The sequence below is a fragment of the Artemia franciscana genome, chromosome 11, assembly GCF_032884065.1.
Source record: "Artemia franciscana chromosome 11, ASM3288406v1, whole genome shotgun sequence".
Classification (NCBI taxonomy): Eukaryota; Metazoa; Arthropoda; class Branchiopoda; order Anostraca; family Artemiidae; genus Artemia; species Artemia franciscana.
Genome location: NC_088873.1, coordinates 43,627,117 through 43,641,783, shown reverse-complemented (window position 1 = coordinate 43,641,783; position 14,667 = coordinate 43,627,117). Strand labels below are relative to the sequence as shown.

General features: G+C 33.1%; 1 protein-coding gene across 1 annotated transcript in view; it reads right to left on the bottom strand.

Annotated features, from left to right (window-relative positions):
- Window positions 1–3,840: 3,840 nt before the first annotated feature.
- LOC136033264 (chitin synthase chs-2-like) overlaps window positions 3,841–14,667 on the bottom strand; it is a 93,491-nt gene continuing 82,664 nt past the window's right edge. The window contains exons 21-24 of the mRNA XM_065714018.1: window positions 14,162–14,273; window positions 10,531–10,665; window positions 6,755–6,896; window positions 3,841–4,210 (exon numbers count right to left, since the gene is read on the bottom strand). Of these exons, the coding sequence (XP_065570090.1) occupies window positions 3,988–4,210; window positions 6,755–6,896; window positions 10,531–10,665; window positions 14,162–14,273 (612 nt within the window). The 3' untranslated portion in view covers window positions 3,841–3,987. The remainder of the gene's footprint in view (window positions 4,211–6,754; window positions 6,897–10,530; window positions 10,666–14,161; window positions 14,274–14,667) is intronic.

The following is a 14,667-nucleotide window of genomic DNA, read 5'->3' as shown; positions in this document are numbered from 1 at the left end:
TCCATGGATTATTCTTTATGGTTGATTGTGTGTGGCTATGCTGTTTGACCTATGTGATTGTATGGATGAGTAGGGTTAAGGCCTCATTCAAGTGCTGGTCTATATTAATCACTAATTTAGGAAAACAGTCTTCCTTTTCTCCTTCTGTCTCTTTTTTTTTTTTTTTTTTTTTTTTTTTTTTTTTTTTTTTTTTTTTTTTTTTTTGTGCTGTAGCATTGGTGATTTCTCTTTTCATGATATATATATATAGGCTTGGGGGGGGGGGGGGCTTGGGGGGGGGGGCTTGGGGGGGGGCTTGGGGTCCAAACGACGCGGAAATAACAAAAATTGTTATTTCCGCTGACAAAACGCCTCCTGGCCAACATGTGCGTAGATACAATGCTCCAACTATCGACGAAGTGGCAATCGTTATGGTCGGTGATCAGTTTTTACCTCGAGATATTATTCTTCATAAGCGAAACGGTCAGTTGTTAAGAATAGCTGAAACTCATCGATGCTACGATGCCCTACAATATCCTATCATTTTTTTGGGATGGAGCCGACGGCTATCACTTTAATATTAAATTGATGAATCCAGCCACTAACAAAGAAATGAATAAGAAATGCAGTGCAATGCATTATTATTCCTATAGACTAATGATTCGGCAGGATGAAGAAAATTATATTTTAAAATGCCGTGAATTGTTTCACCAATTTGTCGTTGATATGTATGCTAAAATTGAATCAGAACGTTTGCTATATATCCGCCTGAATCAGACCAAGCTCCGCTCTGTACAATACATTCATTTGCGAGATGCAGTTATAAATGACGGTAATACCACAAACGTTGGAAGATTAACAATTTTACCTTCGTCATATGCTGACAGTCCCCGTCATATGCATGAATATGCTCAAGATGCTATTGCGTATGTTCGTCTCTATGGTCGTCCAGATTTATTTATTACATTTACATGTAATCAATCTTGGGACGAGATACTGCAGCTTTTACTTTTATCATAGACCCTGCTCTATGATAAATTTGCCCTTTTACTTTGAAAGTAGACATAAATTGATCTGGATTTTCGATTTGGGCTCCAAACGACGTCATTTGGAAACATGAGTTCTTCAATGGCTCTGGTGGTGCAGCCAATAGAGGAAGTTTAACTTTTCCTGAGGCGCAACACATTCCCATTGTTTCACCATTGAATTTCAAGGCCTTGCAATAGGGACAAATTTTAGACATTGTCCCGATTTGAACACATCTACTCAAGCTATAATCATCGACTGGGTTGTACCTGAATGCCAGGCGATAACTTTCAGGTTGCTCTGATTCCTCGGCACGCTTTCTTTTCTTACTTTCTCTATCAGCAGCAAGCCTGATTTCTTGCTGTTCTTGTGATTCCTCGGCACGCTTTCTTTTCTTACTTTCTCTATCAGCAGCAAGCCTGATTTCTTGCTGTTCTTGTAATTCCTCGGCACGCCTTCTTTTTTCACTTTCTCTTTTAGCAGCAAGTCTGCTTCCGCGTTGCTCTGGTAGTTCCTCGGCACGCTTTCTGTTCTTTATTTCTCTATCAGCCTCAAGCCTGTTTCCTTGCTGTTCTTTTGATTCCTCGGCACGCTTTCTGTTCTTTCTTTCTCTATCAGCCTCAAGCCTGTTTCCTTGCTGTTCTTTTGATTCCTCGGCACGCTTTCTGTTCTTTCTTTCTCTATCAGCCTCAAGCCTGTTTCCTTGCTGTTCTTTTGATTCCTGGGCACGCTTTCTTTTCTGACTTTCTCTATCAGCAGCAAGTTTTTTGGCATAGACTCTTTGAGCATCTTCATCGGCTTTTGCCATTGTAAGTTCATCAGTCATTTTAAACTTAAACATTAATAGATTTCTACGTGAACATATGTCTTAAATATCTTGAATGAGGTCACCGTCGTAGCAAAAATGACGACAACTAACTTGATGACGTCAGTCAACACAGAAACATGACGTCACCTGACAGACAGACAGACACACAGACAGACAACTTATTTTTATATATATAGATATATATTCACAGGTGGGACACAAGGACACAACTACAATGGCGCGTAACTAATATAAAGAAATCTTTCCTCTTATCTAGTAAAAGGTTCTTAAAAATAGACAGTTATAATAAAAAAGCTATATGGACAAACTGCTTTAATACTACAGTTAATTTGAGATGTTACAGCTTGGATATGATTTTTGAGTTATTGGAATTTGTTTTATACAATACTTATATAAGATTTGGGGGTGATTTGTACAAGCAAATTATGGGAATTCCCATGGGGGGGAATGCCAGCCCATTTAAAGCTGACTTGTTTTTAAGTCAACCAGAATATAAATATATGATGGATAAGAATAATCCAATTAATTTAAAACATGCTTTGTCAAATAATAAAAGATATTTGGATGATATTTTGGTCTTAAATTGTAAGGATTTCATTGATATTTCTAAAAATATATATCCATCAGAACTTATTCTTGAGCCTAGTCATGGCGCTGGTCATGAAGATCATTTCTTAGATTTAAATATTAATATTTGTGATAATAATAAATTAAGTTTTAAAATGTATAATAAAACGGATGATTTTGATTTTGAAGTGATTAGTTTCCCATTCCCTGAAAGTAATATACACTCAAATATCACATATCCAGCGTTTTTCTCACAGTTACTTCGTTATGCAAGGATTTGTAGTAATTATATTGATTTTAAAAATAGATGTAAAATCTTAAGCCAAAAGTTGATATCAAGAGGTTTTTCTGCAAATAAATTAACTTGGCAATTTAAAAAATTTAGTTTTCATTATAACGAACTTTTAAATAAATATCAAAAGAATTATCTAGAAATACTTAAAGAAATTTTTAACTAATTTCGGAGGTTCGAGAAATGTTGTCACAGCGCCATTTATTTTGAATTGTGTTTCTAATTGAGCGGATTTTTTAAAAAATTAGCCACATGGTAAAGATGAATTCTATAATTGTTTAGTTCATTCAGTTTTTTGCAATGTGTTAATATTTGTGATTTGGTAAAATTTATAATATTTAGTTTACCTATTGTTGCTAAGGGGAGGGATATATTAACAGGATAAGCTTGTTTTGGTTTTACTTGGTTGTTTTACATTTGCTGTTTTTTTTTCATAGGCATGTATTTTGGGGGTGATACCTGACGCGGGGATGCCATGGATATTCTGTGGTAGCCACAACACTGTGCTGGGTAGAGAATTTAGAGTGGCGAAACCCTATATAGGCCAGTGTATTCTCCTGATGAGCCCTTATGTTGGGTGTTGCCTCTGAATTATTTGTCTATATTATTTTTTCTATTGTTCGGTAAATGACGTCTTATACTTATTGACGACATGACTGCCTGTCCATGGATTATTCTTTATGGTTGATTGTGTGTGGCTATGCTGTTTGACCTATGTGATTGTATGGATGAGTAGGGTTAAGGCCTCATTCAAGTGCTGGTCTATATTAATCACTAATTTAGGAAAACAGTCTTCCTTTTCTCCTTCTGTCTTTTTTTTTTTTTTTTTTTTTTTTTTTTTTTTTTTTTTTTTTTGTGCTGTAGCATTGGTGATTTCTCTTTTCATGATATATATATATATATATATATATATATATATATATATATATATATATATATATATATATATATATATATATATGTATGTGTGTGTGTAATAATCTAGGTGTAATACTTGTAATCATTGTAATAACAAGTAATATTAATTTTTCCCAAAAAAATCTACAGAAGAAATACAACTAAGTGCTTTTTATTTTTGTTTTAATGTAAATAAAACACAAAATACAAAAAAACCTAAGATTTCGTTGATAAGGGAAAACTTTCACAATCCGATAAACATAATATTATTGATAAAACCATTCGTTCACAACACGAGGCTTTCCAAAATAAGGAAAGTTGAAGGCATAAAAAGAAAAGCAAGAAATAGAGCTATTAAAAAAATTGATAGTCAAAAATATAAATAAAAACTATATTATCACATCGGGCTATTCTTTCTTGTGTTGTCTACCTCTTTCCAGGACCCACCCCGCCCAGCCGGGGTCAACGGGTGAAGCTTAACTGATGACCTTGTTGTCATCCTATCATCGTCACTACTTTCATCATAGCCGTTATTGGTGTCTCCATTTGGAGTGAAGATCCGTTCTGCTGTTCCGTCAACTAGAGCTGTAGAACTTCGATGACGCGGCCCGTGTTTAGACCTTAAAAAGAGATAATAATGCATATATTATATATATATATATATATATATACATATATATATATATACATATATATATATATATATATATATATATATATATATATATATATATATATATATTATATATATATATATATATATATATATATATATATATATATATATATATATATATATATATATATATATATATAAGTCAGTTTTAAAAGTGGACACTGAAAAATGGGAAAATTCTGGAGAATTTTCTGATCTGCATTGCATTGCGTCGAGTAATTATATCTTGTTCATTGTTTACACAAAGTATATGTTATTGAGAAAGGTATGCATGTTTGAACTTCCAGGCGAACTCAAAACGAGCAGAAATTAACATACCTAGGGCTGATAACAAAACACGTTTTAAATATTTTCACTTTTTTCATTTTCATAAATAAAAAATTATCAAAACTTTAAGGGGTAGATATCAGTATATAAAAAATAAACTGACAATACACGGTAATTTTTTTTTTAATTTATTTAGTAAAGCACAAATTGTGGCCTGGTCTTGAGAAGGCTTGTGGATTATCAGCCCTACGCATGTTAATTTTTGCTTTTTTTTTTTTTTTAGCTTGACTTGACTGTTTATAATTTCTGTTCCGTTTTGATTGTCATTTATTTATTGATGGTGATTTGTGGCAGTTTTACGCTTGGAAGATTATTTGACTTTATTTCTGCTAATTTTTGGCTTAATGGAGCTCTTTGATTTCTATTAAAAAAAAATTTTGTGGAAAAGTTTTAAATTAATGGCATGAAATGACATGGTTAATTGAAGATAAATTCGCCCGTCTGTAAACATATGACGTCATAACCTAGAGCTGCATCTGTAAATGCTATGTACAAGCTGAAAAACATGTATGTTGTTGTTAGCTGATGTCCATTTGTCTGCAAAACCTATAACGTCATAGCTTAGAGTTACATTTGCGGAACCATTAATGATCATCAAAAGCAGAAGTGAACAGAACGTCAACAAAAAGCCATCAGCTTTCTGCTGGGAGATATCTATCAAACATTGGGAGTTTTTAAGTCTTTTCCCTGTAAATATAAATGGTGAAATGAAGTGAGGAACATAAGTAATAGAAGTTCACTCACTTATTAAACTCCTTGTCTGCTCCAAGTGTTTGTATTGTCAACTTTTTCTTCGCCCGAGAAAATCATTGCTATGGCAAAATAAACCTCCTGATAAGAACAACTTGAGAAATATAAGTGAACTTTTTCGCAACATTGATATGGTATGAATTGACAATTTAATTTAAGATAAATTCACCCGTCTGTAAACATATGACGTCATAACCTAAAGATACACCTGTGAGGGCCATATACGAGCTCAAAGATAGGTGATTTACTGTTAGCCGACGTCCAGTTCCATGCAAACCTATAAAATCACAACGTAGAGCTAGATCTATGGAACCATTGATGATGTTCAAAAACCCGAGTGAGCAGAGCTCGACTGAGCAGAGAGGGTAAAAAAGCCAACAACTTTCTGCTCGAAGATATTTATCGAACCCTAGTTGGTGGGGGCCCTTCGCGCCCCCCCAAGCCCCCCCGCGCGCGTAAGTCGTTACGCGCCATATTAGTTACGCGCCATTGTAGTTGTGTCCCTGTGTCCCACCTGTGAATATAGATAGATATATATATATATATATATATATATATATATATATATATATATATATATATATATATATATATATATATATATATATATATATATATATATATATATATATATAAATAGATTGTCAGGTTTACCGGCTCTTGAACATGCAACATATAATTGTCCATGGGAAAAACAATCTGTATTCAGATCTATACCTCATTATTCTAATGATTACCCTTGAGCTTTGTTGATGGTGATTGCTAATCGAACATTCCCTGGGTCCCTGTCGTCATTTATATACCCCCCCCCCCTGTGCCCCCCAGCGTCCCCGTTGTAGTTGTGTCCCTGTGTCCTGGTCGTCATTTATATTCCCTGTGTCCCGGTCGTCATTTGTGTCCTGGTGTCCCAGTCTGTAATTTCTCTTTGAGTGTCGCGGTCGTCATTTATATTCCCTGTGTCCCGGTGTCTCGGTCGTCATTTTTGTCCCGGTCGTCATTTGTGTTCCGGTGTCCCGGTCTGTAATTTTTCTTTGAGTGTCCTGGTCGTCATTTATATTCCCTGTGTCCCGGTCGTCATTTGTGTCCCGGTGCTTTGTTGATGGTGATTGCTAATCGAACATTCCTTGTGTCCCTGTCGCTTTCTCTTTGAGTGTCCCGGTCGTCATTTATATTCCCTCTGTTTCGGTGTCCCGGTCGTCATTTGTGTCCCGATGTCCCGGTCTGTAATTTCGTCAGTCGACAAATATGACGTCAGTCGACACACAAACATGACGTCACTCGACACACACACACACACACACACACACACAACTTATTTTTATATATATTGATTGGAAGTTTATAAATCTTGTCCATGTAAACATAAACGGTGAAATGAAGTAAGGAGCATAAGTAGTAGAAGTTCACTCACTTGTTAAACTCGTTATTGGCTCCCAGTGTTTGCATTGTGGACTTTTTTCTTTCACCCAAAACAGTGTTTCTTCTAAGCTCCAAGGCTTTTATTGTTTCTCTTGTCATCGACAACTTCCTCATTTGACTCATGGCTGGTGTTTCTGGAAAAAAGGCACATCTTAGTGAGAACGTTGCCATATGCAATGGGAACAAAAATTAGTATCAACTTTCTTGAAACCTGATAGTCAGTGTCTTTGACAGCGAGAGCTGAATCCATGTTCTTAAGTACGAGTTTTAAATCCTCAGTAGGATCGTTTTGAAAAGGAAAAATATTAGTCCCCTAATAGTAAGTAATAACAATTTTAAGCTTTATATTTGAAGCATGATTGAAGTCCCATTTGAATCTCTACGAAATAAGTTTGTATTTCATTGTACGTGTTAATCATAATAAATTAAAAAGGAATAGTTTATTTTTTTAATGAAAGCAAAGATAGATAATAAAACTTGAGAAGAACTTAAATTGTCTTATATAAGGGGAGCTACCTCCCCTCAAACTCTACTCTTTATGCTAAATGGTGACTAACACTTTCTGGAAAACACTTTAAAGGGCAACAAATGTAGGCAGTTGGTAACTGTAAGTATTTTGCTTGCTGATTGCTTTTCAAAACTTTTGAAGCAAAAATGTTATTATTTAATCGTATTTTCAGAGCGACGTAAAAAATAATTCAATACATATAGATCGTAAATTAAATATAAAATTTAAATATAATTTACAATAAATTGGATATAAATTAGATTATAAATGTTAAATATAAAATAAACAAAATAAATTATAAATGATATTTAGTAATGATATTTAGTAATAAATTATAAATCAAATAATTTAATAAATTACTATTATTATTAAATTCAAATAATTAGGTCGTCGAAAACTAAAAAAAATAGATTTAATAGATTATAGATTAAACAGATCAAATTGGAAAAGTAGTGTAAAGATTGTTAGTTTAACTTTTTATCCCATTGCTCTTATATGAGAGCAATCATTGCCGAAGCACTGAGTACAAAAGGTCAAATTTCGGCATAAGGAGTGGATTGAGGGAAGGCAGCTCCCTAGTATATAGGATCGTCTCTGTTTGTTCTATGTTTTAATATTGGTCTTTACTGTAATTAAATAAAAAAAAACAAGTTTTTTTAAATGAAAGTAAGGAGCGACATTAGAACTTAAAACGAACAGAAATTACTCCGTATATGAAAGGGGCTTTTCCTCCTCAACGCCCCGCTCTTTACGCTAAAGTTTGACTCTTTCTCTTAACTCTACTTCTTAAAACAGTAAAAAACGTTTTAAGTATGCTAAGAAGCAGTTTGTATGACTGGATGGTTTTAATCATCTTATGTATTAATTAAGACAAGCCAGGATCTGTTCTCTATAATTTGTGAATATGTTTCTAAGATATAGATGCCTTATGACTTGTTGCACCATTCATGTCAAAGCTCAACCCAACTCTTAAATTTGCACATTGAAGTCTTGCTTGAAGCCTATTTTCCAGTCTTGCTTGAAAAGCAAGACTGGCTTTGAAAACTTGTATTTAATTTTTTTTTCTGTTTTGTTTGAATGGATTTAACATCTCACATCATTTTATTTATCAGTCCTGCTTGAACTAGGAGCTAGGAGCTAGATAGGAGCTTGAAACTTCTACAGTAAGGTTCTCTGATACGCTGAATCTGATGGTGTGATTTTCGTTAAGATTGTATGACTTTTAGGGGGTGTTATCCCCTATTTTCTAAAATAAGGCAAATTTTCTCAGGCTCCAAACTTCTGATAGGTAAGACTAATCTTGATGGAAGTTATATATTTAAAATCAGCATTAAAACGCGACTCTTTTGATGTAACTATTGGTATCAAAATTCAGTTCCTTACTACATTGGTATCCTTACTACAGTTCGTTACACGATCTGTTTGATTTCAAAAATTAGTTTTTTTTTTCTTCTTTATTTTTAGTACCATGCGAGAATTATTCTAAATAAAAATTGAAATACCATCCCCTCCACCTCCGGTCTTTACGATCAAGTGTAATAAAAATACTTCAAAAATGAACATCACCTGCGAAAAGGCGTCAAAAAATTTTCGCTTGATACTATTTTGGCCCTACTTAGCCCAAATAGTTTGTGGTACAAATGGCAAAAGTCGGAATATCTGTTGCATGATCTCTTTTTTCCCAGAAAGGGGAATGGAGTTTTGAATTTCCACTCGAATGTGCACGCTTACCTTATAATAAGACTACTATTAAGATACGATCACTTCCGAAAAAAAAGCATCCGTGACCAAGCTTCTCGGAGAAATGTATTTTTTTTTTTTTTGCACATAGGAACTGCTGAAAATGCTGGTAGAAAGTTCATGGACATGCTTAATTTGGCGGTTTTGTTTTCGTCAGGATCAACCCCCCCCCCCCCCTCCGGGGGTGTTCTTCCCTATTTCTAAAACTATACTATTTTTCTCATTCTAATACATTTTGATAGGCAACTTTGAACTAATTGAATATATACATATTGTGATCCGCCATAAAAATTAAATTCTTTTGATGTCTAAATTGTTATCAAAATTAAAATACGTATTAAGATACGATCACTCCCGAAAAAAAAAGCATCCGTGACCAAACTTCTCGGAGAAATGTTTTTTTTTTTGTTTCTGCACATAGGAAATGCTGAAAATGCTGGTACATAGTTCTTGGACATGCTTAATTTGGCGGTTTTGTTTTCGTCAGGATCGACCTCCCCCCTTTTTCAGGGATGTTTTCCCTATTTCTAAAACTATATTAAGTTTCTCATTCTAATACGTTTTGATAGGCAACTATGAACTAATTGAATTTTACATATTGTGATCATCCATAAAAATCACATTCTTTTGATGTCTAAATTGTTATCAAAATTTTATTTTTAGAGCTTCTATTACTATTCACACGGGCTACTCTTTCCACAAAGTTCGTTACCATAGACCGTTCGATAAAAAAGAACTACAAAAACCTCTTAATGATCAGTTAATTCTGTTTTGACTGACAAAGTAAATAATTTTACCTATTATTAAAGTAATCACATATCCATAGGGGAAAAGTGAGATGAGGTTATTAACCCTAAGTTTTGTCTGAGTATACCCCCCATCCCACTGCAAATTTGAAGAAAACAACTCCCCTTGTTTCACCAGCTGTCTCGTTCTCCAGAGCAGAAAAAAAAAAGATTTTGCCACCAACAATGCTTTTTATTTACAGGAAAAAGTTGAATAAGGACACATTATTCTTTTAAAACAACTTGACCGAGTCGTTTGATTTTTGAATTAAAATCAAGTTGGTAGAATTGATGACAAACTTGAGAGCCATGGCTAATTGGAGTAAAACCAAGACAGATGGCCTCTGTTAGAGGCAAAGCCGGCATAACTTTTACAAAGTGTATAAAAATCATTCTTTTCACTTCTTGATGATAGTCTGTCATCCATCCTTGGCAGAACTAAGGTAGTTTGGTACACAGACTCGATTAGCCATGGCTAATTAGAGTAAAGCCAAGACAGATAGTCTCTGTGAGAGGCAAAGCTGGCATAACTTTTTCAAAATTGTATAAAATGTCATTTTACTTGTTGATAGATTGTTTAATATCCAATAAAGGGCAGAATTAATGTAGATAGGCATAGAGTAAGGGTAATTCAAACAGTCAATCAGTTTTTTGAGTCGTTTGAGTCGTCTTTGTTTCAGACAATTAATTTTTGTTATTCTGGAAAAAAGATGAAAAACCGCATTACTTGCTTACCTTCGACTCCTGCTTCAGCGGATATAGAGAAGAACCGCTTTTTAAAAGCGACATCTAAAGTACCAATAGCTCGCTTTTTCTGTCTCTGCTTTTCAAGGTTATGAATTGTTCTTCGTCTGCCAATTCTGTCTCCACCTAGAAAACCAAGCTTCATATATTTCACCTTCCTTTAATTGAATGAATACAACTTATACATTAATGTATGTAAAACTCGACAAAGAAGAAATACTTGCTCAAGGCGATATTTGAAAGGATGAATAATTCTTTATGAAGAAAGAAAAATAAAGAACAGAAAACGAGAAAATCGTCTAAATAATAGAAATGTATGGCAAATATATAAATCCATTTTTCTTAGAAATATTGTACTATAGTAATTTTATAATAGAGAACAGAACTTATAATACAAATGAAGAAAAAAAATGAACTTCGTAAGAAAGAGGTCTATTCTCGTTTTCTTTGACCAGAGAGGGGGGTAAATCTCCCTCAAACCTTGTAATTATTAATGCTTACCTGTTGGTAAGCATTAGAATCTAAGAAAGGAATGCAAAATAAAACTATTAGTAAACCAAATAAAGATCTATTCGGAAGGAGAGATTGTAATCCTCTGAAACGGATGCGAAGGACTCAAACCCAGAAAACTGAGTTCTAAAATACAGTTTTTTCATGTTCCCCCTCCCCTTTTAGGATTTGAACTATGTGGACGAATTAAATAAAAGACAAGTTTGAACTACTTTGTTGTATAGTTTTCCGATTTGCAACAAGGCAGTCTGCAGCTCCAAAGTGGAAGAATTGTCCGTTTTAGACGCTCCTTTTCATAGAATTTGAACAGCTTTATTTTGCAGTTTATAGCGCCTCTATGATTTATCAGCAAAATGCACACACAGAGGAAGCGCTGTTATCAATTTTAGTTTTCTGAAAAACTCGAACTAATATGATACAGCAAATACGGATTAACAAAAATAACGACAATATTTTTAAATGAACCAACGACAATAAAAATGAATATGATTGTTACAATTGCTGGAATGGAAACTTTAAAAGCCATATGCATCTAAGAAAATGAAATAAATAAAGAATTTCAATTTCTAATAAAAAAGACGCCCACATTCAGAAATATAGTTTTCGGTAGTAGCGGGTAATAGCCTAGCGGCTATATATAGTAGTTTCGGGTAATAGCCGAACTAAACGAAGCGGGTGAGAAATCAGGTAAATTAATTTAGTTATTCTGAAAAAGACCTAAGACCGCAACTCCTACTTACCGCATTACTTGCTTATCTTCTACTCCTGCTTCAGTGGATCATAAGGGCATAATCAACGAACATAAGGACACAAAAAAATATCTAAGAAGATAAAGCTTTCCTTTGAAGATGCAGTTGTCTTTGAGAAACGACAGGTTTGTTAGTGTTTGAAATTTTCCAAAAAGCCTTGTCAAATTTAAATAGGCGGTTTTGATTATTTATTTTCACGTTTCAACATGGTAACACTGACGAAAACGTGATACTGTCCTAACAACTTCATAATTTTGAAACAACCTAAAGAAAAATCCAAATTTCAGCTTTCAGATATAAATAGGCCTAAGAGGCATCCAGGGGAAATTTGTTATTCATTTCGATAACGCTTGCATTTAAAAATGATTATAGTCTGTTTTTTTTTGGGGGGGGGGAGAGGGTAGTTAAGTTTTGCAGTGAAACTATTAAATAAAACAAATTTCAATGTGCGGTAATCTGAGGCAAAATGTTTGCAGAGAAAAACAAATAATTTTGTTCATAATTTTGAAACAACATAAAGAAAAATCCAAATTTTGGTTTTCAGATATAAATAGGCCTAAGAGGTATCCAGGGGGAATTTGTTATTCATTTCGATAACGCTTGCTCAATGATTATAGTCTTTTTTTTGGGGGGGGGAGAGGGTAGTTAAGTTTTGCAGTGAAACTATTAAATAAAACAAATTTCAATGTGCGGTAATCTGAGGCAAAATGTTTGCAGAGAAAAACAAATAATTTTGTTTCATAATTTTGAAACAACATAAAGAAAAATCTAAATTTCGGTTTTCAGATATAAATAGGCCTAAGAGGTAACCAGGGGGGATTTTTTATTCATTTTGATAACGTTTGTATTTAAGAATGATTATAGGCTGTTTTTTGGGAGGGAGAGGGTAGTTAAGTTTTGCAGTGAAACTATTAAATAAAACAAATTTCAATGTGCAGTAATCTGAGGCAAAATGTTTGCAGGAAAAACAAATAATTTTGTTTCACAATTTTGAAACAACCTAAAGAAAAATCTAAATTTCGGTTTTCAGATATAAATAGGCCTAAGAGTCCAGGGGGATTTTTTTATTCATTTTGATAACGCTTGTATTTAAGAATGATTATGGTCTGTTTTTTGGGGGATGTGGTAGTTAAGTTTCACAAAAGAACTATTAAATAAAACAAATTTCAACGTGCGGTAATCTGAGGCACAATGTTTGCAGGGAAAGCAAAGGGAAGGACACCAAAATTAAATTAAAATTTTTTTCAGTTATTAATGAAGTATATTGCTAGAAACACGTTCGTCCATTAGCGAAACTTGTTACGCAACCCAAAGAAAAGGGAAAATATGCAAGAGCTGGGCCTTTAACGATTTAACTTAATAAGATACGATTAATAACATTGATACCAATTAATAGCACATAATCAATTAATAACTTAACGATTAGCAACAACTGGTGCCATTGACAGTGTAAGGGCATAATTAATCTGTAACTTATAGGATCAAACCTGGAAATTTTCATGTTTAAGTCACAGAAGTATTGAACGGAAATCCATCTTTTCCTGTTTGTTTATATCCTAAAAATGATTTATTCTGGAAAAAACCGAGAGGGCAAATAATAAATAGTTTAAGATTTCATAAGGAATATAAATGGATACTAAAATCTGGAAAGATATAAATCTTCAAAATTTTCAATTTAAATTCAATGTAATTTGCATCAAGACTAAATACCGAGATTCCGTTGCACTACCTTATTGTGATTTCAAATTTTTAAGGCTAGCCCAATCTGACATCAAGTATGTGGTCAGCAGTGCCAATTCAAGGAAATTAGGAGGAGAGGGGCAAAAATCATTTTCCAAAATATAGGGGAGGGGTAATATTTTTACTTTTCTTATGAAAATATAAAGACATTTTTTTTAACGAAAATTAAAAAAATGCCACATAAGTATTTTCTTCTATACAGTCAACCGAATTACTATGACGGCCATGTATATTTTTTGAAGAAGTCTTTTTGAACTCTACAGTTGAGGTTTTACTATACCACAGCACACAGATTGAAATTTCAACCTCTTTCGCTTAATCCGATTTTGTCACGAGAAAGAAATTTGTAATTAAACTCATTATATGCTTTACTCAAAATGTTTTAAAATTTTGACATAGTATTTTACGTGAAACGTAGTAAAAACTTTAATGTTAAAACTTTAATATAATTTGGTGATTAATTATATATGATTGATTAATCACTAATTGATTAATTAGCTATATTAAATCAATTTATTGGGTGTAATTTTAATTAATATAATTAGCAACTAATGAAGATTAATGCCACTTAATCTTTATTCTAATTTTATTTGAAATTTTGACAATTTTTTAAGGCTAAGTACCTGATCCGTTTTCACTTTCTTGGTCTCCATCCAAACCTCTTAATTTTTGAAGATTTCTGGCTATATCAATTGCATTTTTATCTATGAAAGCATCGTCAGAAATATCTTCAATCTAGAAATAAATAGTCAAATTTAGAATTTAACTCAAGAAAAAATACAAACACCGCTAGAATGTAGAAAAATTCTTTTTTTTTTACATTGTCATGCAATATAAAAAATTAGCAAGAACACAATACAAATGTCAAACAAAAAGAATACAAATAACAACAAACAAAGATAAACAAAAGGATCTACAAAATAAAGGTAAAAGAATGTACTCCACTATATGAACAAGTTTGTTAAGATGAAACATTGAATTGCCTAGGGCAAATTAATGCCTAGTTGATACTGAAGCTAAAACCAATAAAACAGATCGTCGTTACCGTGATCAAATAGACACCCTTTATATTTGATTAAATAAATAAAAAACAAGTTTTTTTTAAACGGAAAGTAAGGAGCGACATTAA